Source organism: Manacus vitellinus, unplaced genomic scaffold, assembly GCF_001715985.3.
Source record: "Manacus vitellinus isolate BGI_N305 unplaced genomic scaffold, ASM171598v3 scaffold_18_pilon, whole genome shotgun sequence".
NCBI lineage: Eukaryota > Metazoa > Chordata > Aves > Passeriformes > Pipridae > Manacus > Manacus vitellinus.
Genome location: NW_021939324.1, coordinates 12,509,905 through 12,527,242, shown reverse-complemented (window position 1 = coordinate 12,527,242; position 17,338 = coordinate 12,509,905). Strand labels below are relative to the sequence as shown.

Below are 17,338 nucleotides of genomic sequence, written 5' to 3'. Positions count from 1 at the left end.
TTTAGCTAGTTCTTATGATGCATGATCTCCTGTTGTTAAATCAAAGGTGTCACATATTGTGTTTTTAACTCTTTTTTGCTGAACTAAAGCAGTTTGTAAAGTTCAGTACTATCAGTGTTGTCAGGAATTTGGTTAGATCTAATTCAATTAAATTGGATGTTGTTATAGCTGACATTCATGCTATATCAACAGACCTAAAGAAAATCAAGTCTATTATTAGTCTGCTTCCTATCTTCAGAGAAGAACTTCCTCATCCAAATTTAGTACTGTTTTTTATCTGAGATACAGATTAACAACTTTGATGCTTTTTGCTTGGATTTGGAGTACAGCAAGGAAGCCACACAAACTGGGAAAATACACATAAATATTGTTTTCCCTTTTTTTCTGTAAAAGATCAGGAAGTATCTTAATTCTCTGCAAGCAACCTACTTCAGACCTTTCTCTACGTACCTCCTTTGTTTGCTACCATAGCTGTAGTGTCCTTTCTTTGAGTGAAATGATGCATGCATTATTTGGAGATAATGTTAGATAAATTTATACTGTACTGAAAGCAATACCACAACAGATTCAGCAGTTAGAGAGTGGTGTCTGCATTTCTGAAGAGTTGCCTGGGGAGAAATTTTTCCCCAAGTGTTTTAAGTTACCATCTTTACTGTTTTGAATGATGAGTCTTGAGAAATGGTTTAAATCAATGAAAGAAAAAGGACAGATGTTTAATGGTATTTAGATGAGTTTTAAAAATCTCTTCAGGCATTGCAAAATGGTTCCATAGCTCCCTGTTTTGAAAGTTGCCTCTTGGTTCCATCCCATTACTACCTACTGCCTGCAAATAATATGGATTTTTCAGATAATGGTTATTTTGCAAAAGTTTGTTTAAAAAGATTGCATTTTAATATGCTATTTATGGAAGTAATTTCAGTTGAGAAGGCTGTCAAAGTATATTATTCCAGCTTGCTTGGTTCTCTCCCATACAATAAAAGTTTCATCAACACTTCTATTTTAAAACCCCCATGTTCACAAAACTGTGACTTTTCCCAGGGAAATCCACTCCAAGTTCATCCTATATAATTTTTTTTTTTTTTAAGATTTGTTTGTTCTCAATGGAGATATTTTTCACCATTTATTGACTCAATTTTTGGAATTTTTTTTAGCATCTTTCAGGCTTTAAAAATCTGCTTGACTTTTGAAGTGGCATTCTAATTTCTTCTGTTTCTTACACTTTACATACATTTTGTTTTCAATAGTGATTACAGATAAGAGCTACTCCTTTTAGATCTTTAGCTGTTCCAACAGAAAATTGTCTACGTGGTTAATTTACTTTTAAAAATTGCAATAAGTGTTGTGCAGCATTTAACTTATAACGATCATATATATAGAAATATGTAGAAAAATCCAGTTTAGATATTCTATGTGAATATTCAGTTATATTTTGTATTCATAAATTCAGTTAACAGTCTTGAGGTAAAAATGGACCTTACAAATTTCAGGTGGTCTTATCTGTCTGATTCCTGGCATATAATTGTGATAAAATGTGCATCTTTCACTATGTAGGGGGTATATAATTAACTATGTATATAATTCAAATAGGTGTATGGGGTCTTCTGGGTACTGACTGTCCTGTTTAACTTTTATTACCCAAATGAATTCTTAGTTACTGCCCCTCTGAAGAACAGGGTTGGCTTAGGAGCTTTGCAGCATAGGTTGACCTATGGCAGGGATAATCTGGTCAAGTTGTAGACTCCCAGAATAGTACTTTCCCAGAGAAGTTGTCTGTATTATGACTCTCTAAATGATAAGCTTCTAAGAGAAGGGCTTTTAGCTTATTCTGCTAGGCCTATCAGTATTTCTGTGTAGAAGATGAAAAATATTTGGGTTCCATATATAGTCTAAACTAGAAGCTTTTGCTTTAACTGTAAAGGAGACCAAGAAGGAGGGTGCCTACTGTTAAACCCTCTGGGGCTGAGATCCTCAGGAGTTCTAGCAGAGTAGTGCTGTCTTTCCCTTAATGCTCAGTTTACACACAAATCTTGGAATTCTCACGTCTCAGCAGTGAAAACAGTATTGCTTTTCATTGCTTCACGGCCATTTGAATTCTTCATAGAAAATTAAGACCTGCTATTCAGTGCCTATTTGAATTCTTCTATGAAGAATAGAATCTATCTTCTGGATAGATTTTTCTTTAAATCCATGCTTCGAGGTGCCCTGAAAATTACTTGGCAAGTACTACATGAGGACACCATTTTATAATTAGTTTCAGAAGGGTGTCACTTCTCAGGTTTTCCGTGCTTCACCTAGTTTTGTATTTGCTGTAGTTTAAAATGAAATTTTTAATCTTTCTTTCCAGAAATAGCTCAGCTAGCTAATTGTGAGAGTGGGACAACAGAAACTCTGGAAGTGGATGAATCAGTAAATGTAAGCTTTCCTGTTATGTTGCTGCTGTTGCTGAATGTGAGCAAAGAAAATGTGTCGTGTTCCCCCCAACCCTGTCTGTTTTATTTTCTCTTGGTATATGTAAACAGATTGAATAAACATGGGTTAATCCTCACACTAATGCCATGATGCTCAGCAGGCAGAAGGCTTTCAAAAAGTATAACAAAACTTTCTACCTATTTTCCTGGACGTTTTAGTGTCTTTAGCTTCCATGAATTTAGTGTCAACCATGTGGCAATAGCTTTACCACAAAATCCACCAGTGCTTTCTTCGTTTCTGTTCAATCAATGTATTTCTTTTTCTTCTAGAAGTACTTGTAAACTGTTTAATAAAACAAAGAATTTTAAAGAAATTTTATAACAGTCAGAGGCAGCTAATGATCAAAGTGAGAGACTCTGAACAGATCCAGTGGAGAGACAAGGAAGAAATGAGTAAGTTAGCAAATAGTCTGGATTCAGAAAGTTAGTTTACAGTCTGGAAGGTTGTGCATCATTCTTCTGAATATGTGTTTGGAAATATTTGCCTACAGTAAGGGCTATGTTACAGTAATATTTTGTCAGATGTTTGCTCAAGATGGCAAAACAAAAATGAGTTGGACGAGTTGATTGCACTGAATATTGTGGACTTAAATGCTCTTATTCTAAATTCTTATTTTTAAAAGTTGGTTCTTATACCTTGGATTTCAGTCAACAGAGTAGATGAAGTTCTAAAAAGTTATTGGTTGATTTGTAGTTCAAGTGGATAGAGAAAGCAAGTGCTGTTTGAGGAGATGTGTGGGTAATTAGTGATACTTTACATGTATTTACAAATGTTAGCCGGCATGGGTTATCTGTTAAAATAGTTCTGATATGTAACAGAGAAGACATCGTTCTCCAGTGCATGTCATATTACATTGGAATAATTTCTGACATTCTGGCAAAATGCCACTTATAAAGCCATAATTCCATAATTGACACAAAGGGTGTTTCTTACTCTGCTGCTTTCATTCATTTGCATTTAAAATACTGTATTACACCCAAGCAGTATTTAGTGGAAGGATACTGACAAACTGGAGGAAAGACAGACAGAATAACTAGAAGGCTTAAAGGAAGTGCTGAAGTGCTTAACAGAATCTAAGGTGCGTTAGCTAAGAAACTGAAATAGTAAAGTTTGTGTTGTGCAAATGCTGAAGAAATACAAAAAGGATAATGCAGTGTAATAAAGGAATGTAAATAAGGGAGATGATGAAATGAAATTAGTAATGAAAAATACAGGATATTTGGAAGTATCTGAAAGCGTAGCTGTGGAATAAACGTATGAGGGAAGTGACAGGAAGCGTAACTTGCAAGCACAGGACTGTTCACAATCATACTAAATATGCAATTCGGAAGAATCCCACACAGGCAAGAATCCCACACAGGCAAGTGGGCTAAACAATTTAGTGTCCTCTCTGTCACCTCCTGTGTAGTTCATTATATTAACATATTCACTGATCTTGCACTGAATTTTCTTTAGCAAGCACTTAATTGAAAATGTTCCAACCAGCTCTACTTTCAAATTCTAAGTATTACCGAACTGCTTGGATAGGGATCATGGAACTTCTTGGAGGTTTGGAAAACATTCAAAAACTATATTGTTGATTTGTAATGCTGAATTTGGAGTCCTGTGCCCTCATCTTTCCTCTCTGAACCCCAATTCTAATTCACACATATTGAAGATTAATTAAAAATTAAAACTAGAAAAAAGGTTTTACCATACTCAGGACAACTCAATTTTTAAAAAGTTCTGACAAGTAGGTAAAAGTGACTCTCTAAAGGTAGAATTAATGCATTTTTGTCTTCTATATTTTTCTCTTTCATTTTGTCTCTTTTCACAGTCTATTGTAAGTTAATATCACACTCTACCCTAACATTAGTTTGAAATGTGCAAAAGTTTATTTGAATAAACAGGAACTCATCTGCAGTTTGTTGTTACCAGGCCGTAATATGAGATTTACTAAAATGGGAAGGCAGCAGCCAACGAGAGCCTTGTGAGATTCACAGGAGTCCATAACTCCAGATAAGAGTTGCCAGTAACTACATTACCAGAACCCCTCATGGCTGTAACCTTTGCATGTAGATAGGTGGACAGTTTGCTGCGGTTCAGCAGATGAACCTGTCTGATGAAAAAGCAGCTTTGCTTCAGGAGTCCCTTGGTCCCTCTCTGTGCTGACTGCGACTGACTGGCCAGAGCTTTTACCTGGTGATGACTGGGTTTTTTTGTTTGTTTGTTTTTTCACCTGATTTTGAAAAAAAGTACTGTTTTAACTTTGTTCTTTCTCATCTCTTCCTTTGAAGAGCTCTAATACCTCACTGAAGCTGCAGAGGAAACCTCGGGAAAGTGATTTTGAAACAATTAAACTGATTAGTAATGGAGCTTATGGGTGAGTAATCCTTGAGTGCAACAAGTCCTTTGCATTTTAGTTCTGCTTAACTTTCCATTATTTCTTATTTTAGGGATCTTTGTGTGAGAGTGAGTTTGCACTGCCACTTTTTTCATTTTGCTTTTCTGTTTTGTTACTAATATTTGAGTTTGAGTTTTTGGAAAGTTTGCTAGGCAATAATTAATTACTGTGTGCTGCGGTAAATTAAAATACTGAATATTAAACCACTAAGATTTTTCAGAAGTGGATATCCTGCTATAGATAAAACCTGAATAAATGAAAAGGCAAATTTAAAGTCACCTTTATAATACTGGAAAGAGCCTGTGCTTTTGCAGATATGAGACAGAATAAAACTTCATTTGTAGGGAGACGAATTGATAAAAATAAGTGCTTACTTGACCTAAAAATATTGGTGTAATAGAAATAGAAATAAATTTCCTGAAGTAGGGAAGCAGTGTTCTCCATGGATGCTCTTCTAATCCTTAAGTTTTAACCAATTAGATTTTAAGGAATTGGCATTACTTTATTAGTTTCTAGAAATTGCACAACTTGCTGCCCGGTGTGAGTTGTAAGTCAGTCAGTCATCTGGAGATATCCCCACAAGGCTAAAAGAACATTTTGGTAACCTGGGCCTTAAATGAACAGCAAACGTTACCTGAACACCAGATGTGTGGGAAGTACTGTGCAGTGATGGTGTCTGTCTTCAGTCACCTCTTCTGATCCAGTACTACCTGTTAGAACCTTGTTTGGCTCCTCCTCTACATTGAAATATATCGAGACAGGAACTGTTGGTCTCTGTAATCTGCAGGAAGAGGAGGGATGTGTATTGGTTCAAAAAAGAGAGATTTCCATCTTGAGGTGAGGAGCCCACAACCAAATAAGACTTGGCAGTGGAGGAGGGCTGTGCTGCTCTCCAGCAGAGACCCCATTAGACTGACCCTGCTCTGCGCCACCTCTGCTTGAGGTAGAAAGCAGTAGTGACTTGATACGACTGAGCACTCTTTGAAGAAATCCTGGACATAGGAGAAGGAGCACTTGCAGTATACACACTTGAGTTTCTGTGCCTGTTTAATGGCCTGAGGCTGATTAAATCTCTCTGATGATATTTAGCTAAAGGTGACTCTGAGTTCTGGAACAGGAGGCATTTAGTACTGTTGGTCGTGGTAACTTGTGTGAAGGCTGTTTGTGTCCAGATGTGTTTACCTAGCTCAGCAAAAATCCTGAAGGAAATAGCATAATTTGAATTAAAGTTATGTAAATATTCAAATACAACTTCTCACTAGTCAACCTCTGCTCGATTTTCTCAGAATTTCTCCATAGGCAAACTTGTTGCTTGTTGTATGTCAGTCTCTCCCAATTACCTCACTACCTCAAAAGCCTTTCAGCAGTTAGCAGTAGATGCTGCACCCCTCCCTGGCTGCACCCCTTTCTCCTTTCCTTGGCAGATGCTAAGTCCCCTCCATTCCTCCTTTCATCTCTTTGTCTTACTGGAGGAGGATAGGAGGAACTGTGTTGGGTGGGCCCCCACTGGAGAAAGAGGTGTCAAGAGTCATTGAATCTGCTCAGCCTCCCAGCAGTTTTTGGTTGCTGAGGGATGGGGGGAGGAGGGAGCAGCTGCAGAAGGGCATAGTGTAGTCAGCAGTGTGAGGCCTGAAACCTGAAGTCAGAAGTTCTGTGGTTCTTGTTCCGTGGGTGTTACAGTCAGAAGGAGCTTCAATGAGCCATTAAGAAATACAGACTGGAGACAACTGCCCATGTGAAACCAGAGATAATTAAGGATCTGAAAAGCTGGAAAGAGCAGATGAAAAACCATGGCCTTCCATGACACACATGATTTTTTTTCCCTCATGTTTGTGGCTGGGAAAATCAACACTTACGAAATACCTTATAAAAACCAATAACAAGCAAAATTGGCAATGTAATGTTGTAAAAATTGGATGAGACCCTGATAAATATGAGAAGAAAAGGAGAGGTGATAGAGAATTAATACCTTGGAGTGTATTCAGTTTGTTCATGAATCATTGTCTTTAGCAAATGTAAAAACAGGGGTAGGCTGACAGGTTATACTGTGATAGTATTAGTGGAAATTGAAAAGCTCATCAGTTTAGTAGAGTGCTATTACTTCCATCATTAAGGAAGTAATAACAAAGGTAGATTTTGTTGATTTGGATTTTTCTTTTAAATCATTACTTCTTAGAAGAAAAATCAAGAACAAGAAAACAAACGGCCCCTTACAATTCATGCAGAGGGAAAGAAACACCCTCAGTGAAATGTCAGAAAATAAACTTCTAAAAGTATTTACTCACTTTTAAAAGTGATTTTAGCACCTATCGAATATTGTAAGTTGAGGAGGCTTGTGCCGCTAAATTCTCTTGGTTACCACTTTTTCAAAATGACCTGTGTCCTTGGAAACCTCCACCGTGGTATATCAGACAAGTGGGACAGACTGTAAAATCAACAGACCATTTTTTAATCTTTATGAAGTGAGTTTTTCTTTTTTGTGTTGGCACCAGTACAGTTGATGGTTAATTTACTCAAAAATTATGGTCAAGTTTAAAGGGGACCACATTAAGATAACCTAAATGCTTTCTAACCCATCTACAAAATGTAGTGTAATAAACCAATGATATCTGTTTCTTGTGAATATAAAGCAATAAATTGTCCTAAAGGCATTTTTTGCAGTTCATTTACAAATGTAAACAGCTGAAATAAAAGTTACTGTTGTTATGCTACAAGGATTATTTTTTCCCTTGTGTCTTTTTCCAGGCCACTAATTTTTGGAAATCATCTAAAGAAGTGTGAATTCTACCTGATTTATTCTCAAAAAATGTTATTACCCATGTTTTGTGCTCTGACTTATTAAAGATTCAGTATTCTGTAGTAATATTTTACTTATTTTGAGGCTATAATGGAGGGTTTAATTCTGAATCAATTAAAGGAAACCTCATCTGTTCTTTTATTTTGCTGTGGTGTTTTTGCCTTTATTAGTGAAATAGAAAGTTTTGGCTGCTTGACATTTGTTGGTCTTGGCATACTGTAGCAGAGATTGTCAGATATGCTAAACTTGATGAGTTTAAATGTAAACTATTGGTTTTGTGAAGGTTTGAGTAAATATCTTAGCAGTTCTCTACTTTTAATTGATTGGGTAAACTCATAGTGCAATTGAATGACTGTATAGTAGATGAGGTGTCATAGATGAGGCTTTTGAGAATGGCTAGGAATATACAAGAAGTTTAACAAGCTGTGAATCAGTAAACAGTGTAGGATTCTGGCCAAGTCATTAAGGGTTTCACAAGCTGTCTATATGACTTTTTTCAGCCAGTCAAAACTTTTCATACTTCCCAAATTTAAAACTTTTTATGCAATCACAGCAACATTTTTTCCATATTCCAACTTGCAAGAGGTAGCAGGTAGTAGTAGTCCATCTCAAGTTAATATCAGCGTGGTTTCCTGAAACAACTCAACAAAATAAAGATTACATTTGATCTCAGGGAAGTGAGTTATGTTAGTTCAATACATCTTCACCAATTTGTAAATGTATCTGCTTAAACCAAATGCATAATATCGCTTTTCGTCCTGCCTGGAATGCTTTTACTTCTACAGAGATGATAATGCCAATATATACATGACATACTGGCTAATGGTGTTGCTTGATAAATTTAAAAACTTGGAAGCAGTGTTATCTTGAGCAGCTGCTGCACCTAACCTGTGAATATTCCTGCCCCTTCTCTACTCTGTTGATAGTACTGTGGTGGGAATGGGACTAAGGAAGTTACCCAGCTGAAGAATAAAAATCCCATCGCTCAAGTTAATTCATCATCAGCCTGGCAGCCACCAGTTCAGAAGTGGAAGGGGAGAGGGGGATATGTGGCTTTGTAGGTTCACTTAAGTAGCACCAGGCAGTTTACCCATGAGAATTTTGGACACCGGTTTCATCATTTTGAATCTGCGCTTACTAGTTACTAGCTTCCATGAAGATAGAATGCATTTCTACTGTTAGGTATGGAAGGGTGGTTTAATTTTTCAAAATTGATGGCATATTAGAACAACTAGGACGAGTACCAGTTGTGAGAGAAGGATCAAAGCCATCATGTTCTCTTCATCATGTGGCCAGCTTCTCATTTCTTTCTAGGCAGACTGGTATAAGTCTGATATTGTCCCAGATTGTCCCAGAGCTCAGAAGCACTGGATGCTTGTGTCAGGACTGCTGCAGTGCTCCAGATAGCCTTTCCCCTTACCCCCATATAACTCTGATCTGGTCATGGACATTGCCCAGCTATGATATGGTGCAGTGCTGCTTTTAAATTCTAATCTTAAATAACTATCTGTACACTTTAGCATATTGCTGCAACATGAATCACAGCGTCAGAAGTAGCTTCTCTTCACTGGAGGCTACGTCAGACATAATTCCAGGCTAGTACAGTATTTAACAGTCTCTTCCAAGGAAATTACTTGTGAAAATGAATTTCATTTGGTCAGCAGGTGAAATTTTTAAGCAGCAAGTACAGTACCTGTGTTTCCACAAGGAGTTCAGGGTCCTTTGACAGATTAGAAAATAGGGTAAAAGCAAGTGATATGGCTATAATAGCCCTAAGCACTGAATGTAGGATAAATTGTAAAATGGCTCTAAAAATTTTAAGTTACTGAAGAGCTGTAAACTAGCCCTGAAGCCTACCTGACTTTTTTCAGTAATTAAAGATTTTCAATTTAGAGAAAAAACAGGAGTCATTGCTGTAAGATTGGAGTGATTGATTGCATAATATTTAATTTGGACTAATTCAGGAAACCAGTTAAACATTTTAGCTTTTTTTTGTCATCTTAACAGTGCACAGTGTTTGATAATTGTTCCTAGTTAGTGATATTATGGAGATACTTTTTCAAGCTGAGATTTATGTTGGAAGTGAAATAAGGTAATGTTTGAACAGTGCTAAAGTTGATGAATGTTCTTATTTCTCTTGAAAAGTGAACTTTATTTGCTGTGTTGAACTACAACATCAGTAAAATACAGAGCACTTGCATACCTGTTGAAATTTGCACAGTGAAATTAGGGGATGTTTTGGAAATTCTTGTCACCATGTTATGAAAACAGAAAGCTGGGGGGAGAAAGGAAAGCAAATTCTTCACTTGAAACCATTGGAGTACTGCAACGCTACCACTCTAGTTGAGGCTTTGCAGGCAGACAGAGCATGCCACTGTCATTGAATGGATCAACAGGGCAATCTGGGTGTTCTTCCTACACTGTTTTTGTGTCAAAGAATCCTTAAATTTGAAATTATCTTTATTATATACTGAAGGTCATGAGCAGTATTTAATGATAAACATGCTGCTTGCTGGGGCATAGTTTTCTTCATAAAGTATAAATGCTGTTTGCTAGGGTTACTGTGATGGGAGGACGTGAGGATGTTAGACATTTTTGTATGTTAAAGATAATTTAAAAGCACTTATTGTAGCATAAACAGTGTATACGTATGTAAGAATGAGGAAGACTATTGCGTCGCAATTGTCTTTGGAGTCTGGTACACTTGAAATAAACAGTGTTTTCCTGAGGAATTACAGAATCCCAGAGGAGTCATACAGTTTTCGGCTTGTGATGTAAGACTGGAGAATGCAGTTTAGACAGCTGGGAAAATATAGCCAGCATGTCCCAGATATTTACTGGGCTAAACAGTCTTTGAAGCTTAATGGTTAATAATTTTTAAATATGGTAGTAATGATCTTACAGATGCACGCAATTGGCAGGGAGGATTTATTAAGAATCTATAATAATATGCTCTGGTACTATCTGCCTCTCACAAGTGCATCTTGGCACACTGTCCAGTCTAAAACTCCTGAGAAGGATCTGTGTGCCAACTCCTCAGTCAGTCATCAGTTCATTCATATAACTAGTTTTTTTAAAGGACTGAGGTTTCAGGCATTACTTTTCTGTATTCCACCAGTGCATAGGGGGACTGAAACAGGGAAAAGAAGAGATGAAATTACAGGAGATTAAGAAACTAAGGCTGAAAGACACTTGATGGCAACAAATAAGAGAGGAAAACCAAAACATAAGGGAAAGAAAAGCAAGGGAAAGAGTTGTAATGAAAGAGTTAAGAGAGAAGTGAGGATGAGGGGAGCAGTAGGAAGAGGTGCAGGACAAAAGGCATGAAGCCAGCAGTGAGGAGTACTGGAGCTGAATTTCAGCTCAGACTGTATTCCAGTTTGGGAGAGGCAGAAGGGAGTGAGACTTAGTAGGAGGCATGAAGGGTTGGGTTTGCCTTGGGTTTTGTCCAAGGTATTTTCATCTACTTTCATAATTGTGTAGTGTGTTTTGCCTGCTCCTTATCTTCCCTGCTCCTGGGAAGATCTTCATAGAAATAGTAAGGCAAGAGTTGCTTTTTGTGTTTAAGTAATTGTATGCTGATAATTGGACCTCATGGGGACAATAAATTTAAAATTTAAAACCTCCATAATTGAGTCCTATTCCCTTCCCCCTCCGCCCGCCCCTCCGCCCCCCCTTACCCGTTTTCTCCTTTGAGTCCTTTCTTTCCGTAAACACTTACTACTGTGGTAATTGTATTCTGGAGGTGGTATAAGCATTAAATGCTACAAAGTAGATTTCAAGCAGGGCAAACATTTTTAGGATTTGCCCCAAGGGATTTTGAGAAATGCAGCAATGTCCTGTGTCAGTGTTTCACAGCAGGGTGATTCCTTCTCCTTAGCTTTGAAAGACAACAGTGTTTGCCCAAGTGAGTTTTTCTTTCCCTTTGCTTCCCTCACTGCCTTTGCCTTATCTAACCAGACTCACAGGAAACTTTGTACCCAGCAGCCGAGTGGAAATTGTGCTTGTAAAGATACATCATAGTCCTCCATTACCATGTGGTTGATGCAGCGATCTTTGTTTCAGGTTACCTACTGGTGACCTGCCTCTGATAGAGATCAGTGCTGATGTCAGGGACTGAAAAAAGGACAGAGGATTTTGCACCTTGTGATGAGGGAGCCACCCCAACGAGCAACTTCTGAGCAACCTTCATGAAAAGCCTGTGTCGTGTTTTAAAATCCCCAGGACTGAGTCATGTTTACCTTACAGCAGACCTACAGAATGAGCATTTGTCACAATGATTTGTAGCACTGTACCATAGCTGGGTTTCATATGTAATCCTTTGTTAATGGGGATGCCCAAAATCTACCTGAGCTGAGAGCATTTGCTATTGTATCTGTTGTTTATTTGGGGGAGTGAGAGGAAAGTGGAGGAGAGTTGCATGGTTTTAGTTTGCATACTAATTTGTGTTGACTGAGATTCATCCCAGTTATGAAGCAAAATGAGATTTGTAATCATTCTTTAATGTGAAAGACAGTCAACAACTTTAAAACAAGTCTCCTATATAATATATATACCATTTTTTAAAAAAAATTTTTTTTGTTTAAAAATGTATTTTAAAATGTATTTTTAATAGTTAATCAGACTTTTTTTCTTTGTCTCTCCCATTTGAACTTTTTAGCGCGGTTTATTTTGTGAGACACAAAGAAACCAGACAAAGATTTGCCATGAAGAAAATTAATAAGCAGAATCTCATCCTCCGAAACCAGATCCAACAGGCCTTTGTTGAGCGTGATATCCTGACATTTGCAGAAAATCCATTTGTTGTCAGCATGTATTGCTCCTTTGAAACAAGACGTCACTTATGCATGGTCATGGAATATGTGGAAGGTAAAATGTCTGTTCTGTTTTACAGAGGAGGAAGAGAGTTTTCTTACACCAAGAAAGAAAAACAACCCATATGATACTTATTAGAAAGCCCTCCCGTGTGTCCTCTGTATTCTAGCAGTTCAGATTTAGGATCTAGATCCAACAGCAAGGTGTTTGTTTGTGGGTTTTTTTCCCCCAGTCATTATCCCCCAGTAAACAGCTTGTAGAACACTTGTGCTCCAGCTATAATGGGAAATAACTGCTCTTAGGGTAAGTTTCCTATAGACTGTAATCAGAAGTGTGCTGTCATTCAAAGTTCATGTGGAAATGTTTGCTTTTTTCTGGGGTTCAGATTTTCATTAGTACATGTGGGGATATTTGTAATAGTTATTTTTACAGAGAAATAGGAAAGAGGAGACAATTTGAAAAGTTGCTAATGCTGAAGGCGAACAGTGGACAGAAGCATTGTGTGGGCTTCCCTGCCCCTGACACTTTTTTTTTTTCTTTTTTTTCACCTTTTATTCCCTTAAGTAGCAGCATGTACTTTATTGGTTTCAGATTAATCTTTGTACTGCTCTCTCCCAGCTTCACACTGTGTTTCCAGTACAGTAGTTCGTGGGGTCACGTGTTCAGTTGAATCATCTGATTAGAAAATAAACATTTATGACTGTTGTTTGGGTCCCTTTCTGCATCATGTATGGTTTATACTGATACACCTCAGACTTTATAGCATCATCTGGAACATTTGTCCTATTTCCACAGGTGGAGACTGTGCTACTTTGATGAAGAATATGGGTCCCTTACCTGTAGACATGGCAAGGATGTACTTTGCAGAGACTGTTCTGGCCTTGGAATACCTTCATAATTATGGAATTGTACATAGGGATTTGAAACCAGACAAGTATGTGTATGGAATACAACTGAAAGAGGACTTTGAATTGGTAGATAAAATATGAAAGATTTAAACTTGCTTTGAATATTTTTTTTTCTAGTGAATGATATGTAAATTCACAATATTTGAATTTTCATTACTTGAAGTTACAGAAAATATATTTTTTCTCCAAAAGAGCTAATTAAGAATTTTCTGCGTTAAGATGAAAGGGGCTATCAGAGTAGCTAAAAAAAAAAATGTACTTTTCTGTTTGAAATGGAGGGGAATGCATTTGGTTAGTAAGGAAAAGTTTTTTCAAAGTATGGTTCAACCACTGTTTGATACAAAATATCATTAACTTGCAGATATCTGCATATATGAAGACAAAATTGAACAGATGGAGAAATGTTTCTTGTTGCATGATTTTTGGGGGCGATTTTGTTTTTTGAGGGGTTTGGGTTTTTTATTTTCAATATTGAAAAGTACAATATTACTCCTGTACATACAAATTAACATTACAGCAAGTAGCTGAAGTTCAAAGTAAGGCCATTGAAACTCCATTAATCTTCTTCCTGTTTCAGATTAAAAAAGAAAAAAAGAAAAAGAATTGGAGTCGTGGGTGTTAACTGACAATACCTTCATAGAGCATGATACCTTAGGACAGTGAAGTGTTAGTTACTAGCTTAATATCTGAGAGATTTTTCAAATGCATGATCCACCTCATACCAGACTGAAAATGCTCACATCACTTCAAAAGCAACATGTGCCCTATTTTAGGTCTTTCAGATGATAGCTTTCTTCTAAGCTTCTAGCATTCAGCTCTCAGGACTTGTGTAGTTCAATAACACATAAAAAGTTTGTTTACCTCTGATAATAATAGTAACAAAAGTAAGACTGAGATTTTTAATGTGTTTCTTTTGTACCTAGTTTAAATCACTTCTTAAACTGTGTTTATACTTTTACAGTGCTATTGAAGCATTTTTCTCTAGGTATTATAGCAGTAATAACAATTATAAGCACATAAAGTTGAATTATATCACTATAACTTAAAATCTTTCGATTTTTCAGTTTATTAGTAACATCCATGGGCCATATAAAGCTTACAGACTTTGGCCTGTCAAAAGTGGGGCTAATGAGTTTGACTACCAATCTCTATGAGGGTCATATTGAGAAGGATGCCAGAGAATTCCTTGACAAACAAGTAAGAAATGGCCTTTTTTTATTTCTACATTGAGTGTTCACATGAAATAATGTTTTGCCAGCAGAATGTGCCATAATACCAAATAAACCATTGTTATTTCTGCTCTGGTTTTCCAACTGAATATGTCATTTATTTTTATTGATGCCTTGCAGATTGTTCTAGGCTTTATTCTTTCTGCATTAGGATCTATTAGTAAGATGAACAACCTAATTGTGTGCAAGTTAATCTGTGAGAGAGACAAATGGAACCTGTTTTTATGAGGAATTATGATGTCTCAACAGAGTACTTGTGGAGCTCATTATGCGTTGTAGAACCAAGGGTGCTAAAATCGGTGCTATGACCCATTTTCCTTTAAGCATGCCTCATTACCATTGCTCACAATCTGTTCACTGTAGAAGTTCTGTAACATAAAACCACCACAACTTAAGGATATGTTGTAAGTTACATAAAATACTTGCTATGATGGGCTCCTATCTACAAAGCACAGATTGTTCTTTGCATCACAGATACACAAATGTTGATTATGATGCTTCTTAATATAGGTAAGTTGTTCTAAAAGCATTAGCTGTTATGTAAACTTAGCAGACTAAACCTGACAGAATTCCATGTTTCCATATTAATTTGCATTTCAAAAATTATAAATAATGTGACATAACTGAGTTAGACTTATTTTACCATCATGCTTGTTTTCTTTCTTTTAGGTCTGTGGTACACCTGAATACATAGCTCCTGAAGTGATACTGAGACAGGGTTATGGAAAACCAGTGGACTGGTGGGCTATGGGAATTATACTTTATGAATTTCTTGTTGGATGTGTGCCATTCTTTGGAGATACACCAGAAGAGCTGTTTGGACAAGTAATCAGTGGTGAGGATAATCACAAAAAAAGATATGATTCAATTTCTGTTAATAGTAAATGTATTTACAACTTTACTGATAGACTAGGTTTTCAAGCTAGTTTTGCTCAAAAAATCCACCATTATTGTAATATTGTAAACCACAATTTGCTATCAAAGTAGTAAGAATAAATATGGATTAAAAGCTGAACTTACTATATATTGTTTCTAAGTACAGAAATTCAGTGATATATAATACAATGGTTAAGCTGCACTGTTTGGAAAAGCAAAGCAGTATCAGTAAAAAAGTCGTGCTACTATGGCAGTAGTGATTTCAGTCTTCGGTAAATAAATTGTAGCAGAGAAGAAACAGTTAAATTTGCATAAATGGGAAAATGCCTCATGACACAAGGAAGAAATTAACAAAAATGTAATAAACTCTAAAACAAATCTCTCCCGAATAATAAATAATGAGAAAGAGAAGGAAACAAACTCAGTTCACAGATTGTTAATGATTTCATTGGTGATTGTTGTAGTGTACTGTTATTTCTGTGGCAGCTGTTCTTCTTCCATTTAAAATTCAGTAACCTTTTAGATCTTAACCTGCAAACTGACCCTAAGTGTTATATGGCTTGTGACAAAACTGAATGATAATTAAACAGACTTGTTCACTATCCTACGCTGTTTCTATAAATTTCCCAGGTGCATAGATGTAGAGAGTCTCTATTTATGACACAAGTTTAACAAAATGGCACCTCTGTTACTATTTCCCAGTCTGTTTTAATGGTCTGCTTAAAATGTCCAGAAGCTCAGAATGCACCTTTGTTTCCTTATTCTCTGAGAATGCAACAAATCCCCTTTTGTACTTAAGGAGACACTGTCATCATCTTGCTTTCCTCCATCTCTGAAGTTGAAAGCCAGGCTTGTTTGTAAACTGTATTGAAGTGCCTGTAACCTCTTTATACAATATCCTAGCTGTTTGTGGATTTATAAATTTATAACCGTGTTGTTTTCTGATGTCATATGCTGAGGCCTGAGTGGCAAAAAGAATGAACTGTTTAATTAAGACAAGGAGCAAATTATGTCTTTTTTGTGAATGCCTTGTGGCTGCAATACATATTCATGCTTTATTTCCCAAATCAGATTTAAACTGCAGTGGAAGCTGTAGGCAGGAAAACACGGAAATAACTCATGTTTTTATTGCACTGCTGGACATGTGCACCTGTGTTTTCATCCTTATGCTGTCTGACTTGAAGAAGGGGAGGGAATAGTCTTAAAATTAATGACAAAAGTTGCACTTCAGACTTTATTTGGCTTGTGGCATTAATTTTACATTTTGTAAAACATATGTGTTACAATCTAACTGATGCTTATGTAAATAACTTTATCTGTTTAAATGTATCCATTTATCTTACATAAATTATTTGTTGAAGTGTATTTGTTAACCTGATCTATTTCCACTCACTCTCCAAGGCTGTTGATTAGCCTAGTTTCCTGTTCTGATGTTGACTTATCATTTTTTTCTTTTTTTAGATATTCTTACTTACTGAAATAATTCTTAGTGTTTCTAGAAGAACTCTTATTGGATAAGTTTCCTGTGCTAAAATAAATGATCCCTTTGTATTCAACTGTAAAAACTGTGTTAAAGAACCCAAACTGTAGCCTAGACTTTTATTCCAGTTATTGTGGGCAAAATCTATATTTTACTTGAAATTCTATTTTAAAATCTTGCCATTGCCTTCTTTGTAGGTTGCCTTTCCTGCCCTCAGGTTTCCTCCCCCAAGGAAAACTGTGGGAGGCCTCAGTGTAAACTTACATACCAAAAGTGATAGGAGTTTAAAATATTGCTCCAGAAACAGATTACATTTCATGCCTGTTTATTTCAGTACTTTTGCTTAAACTCTGAAATACGGAGGTTAAACTTGTATGTAGC

At 36.5% G+C, this 17,338-nt stretch overlaps 1 protein-coding gene across 2 annotated transcripts in view; it reads left to right on the top strand.

Annotated features, from left to right (window-relative positions):
* The window catches only part of MAST4 (microtubule associated serine/threonine kinase family member 4), a 131,648-nt gene that overhangs the window by 92,577 nt on the left and 21,733 nt on the right, over positions 1-17,338 (top strand). For both annotated transcript variants that reach the window (XM_018070406.2, XM_018070405.2), the window contains 6 exons: positions 2,345-2,412; positions 4,746-4,831; positions 12,310-12,518; positions 13,260-13,398; positions 14,437-14,569; positions 15,271-15,436. In XM_018070406.2, coding sequence (XP_017925895.1) covers positions 2,345-2,412; positions 4,746-4,831; positions 12,310-12,518; positions 13,260-13,398; positions 14,437-14,569; positions 15,271-15,436 — 801 coding nt within the window. The remainder of the gene's footprint in view (positions 1-2,344; positions 2,413-4,745; positions 4,832-12,309; positions 12,519-13,259; positions 13,399-14,436; positions 14,570-15,270; positions 15,437-17,338) is intronic.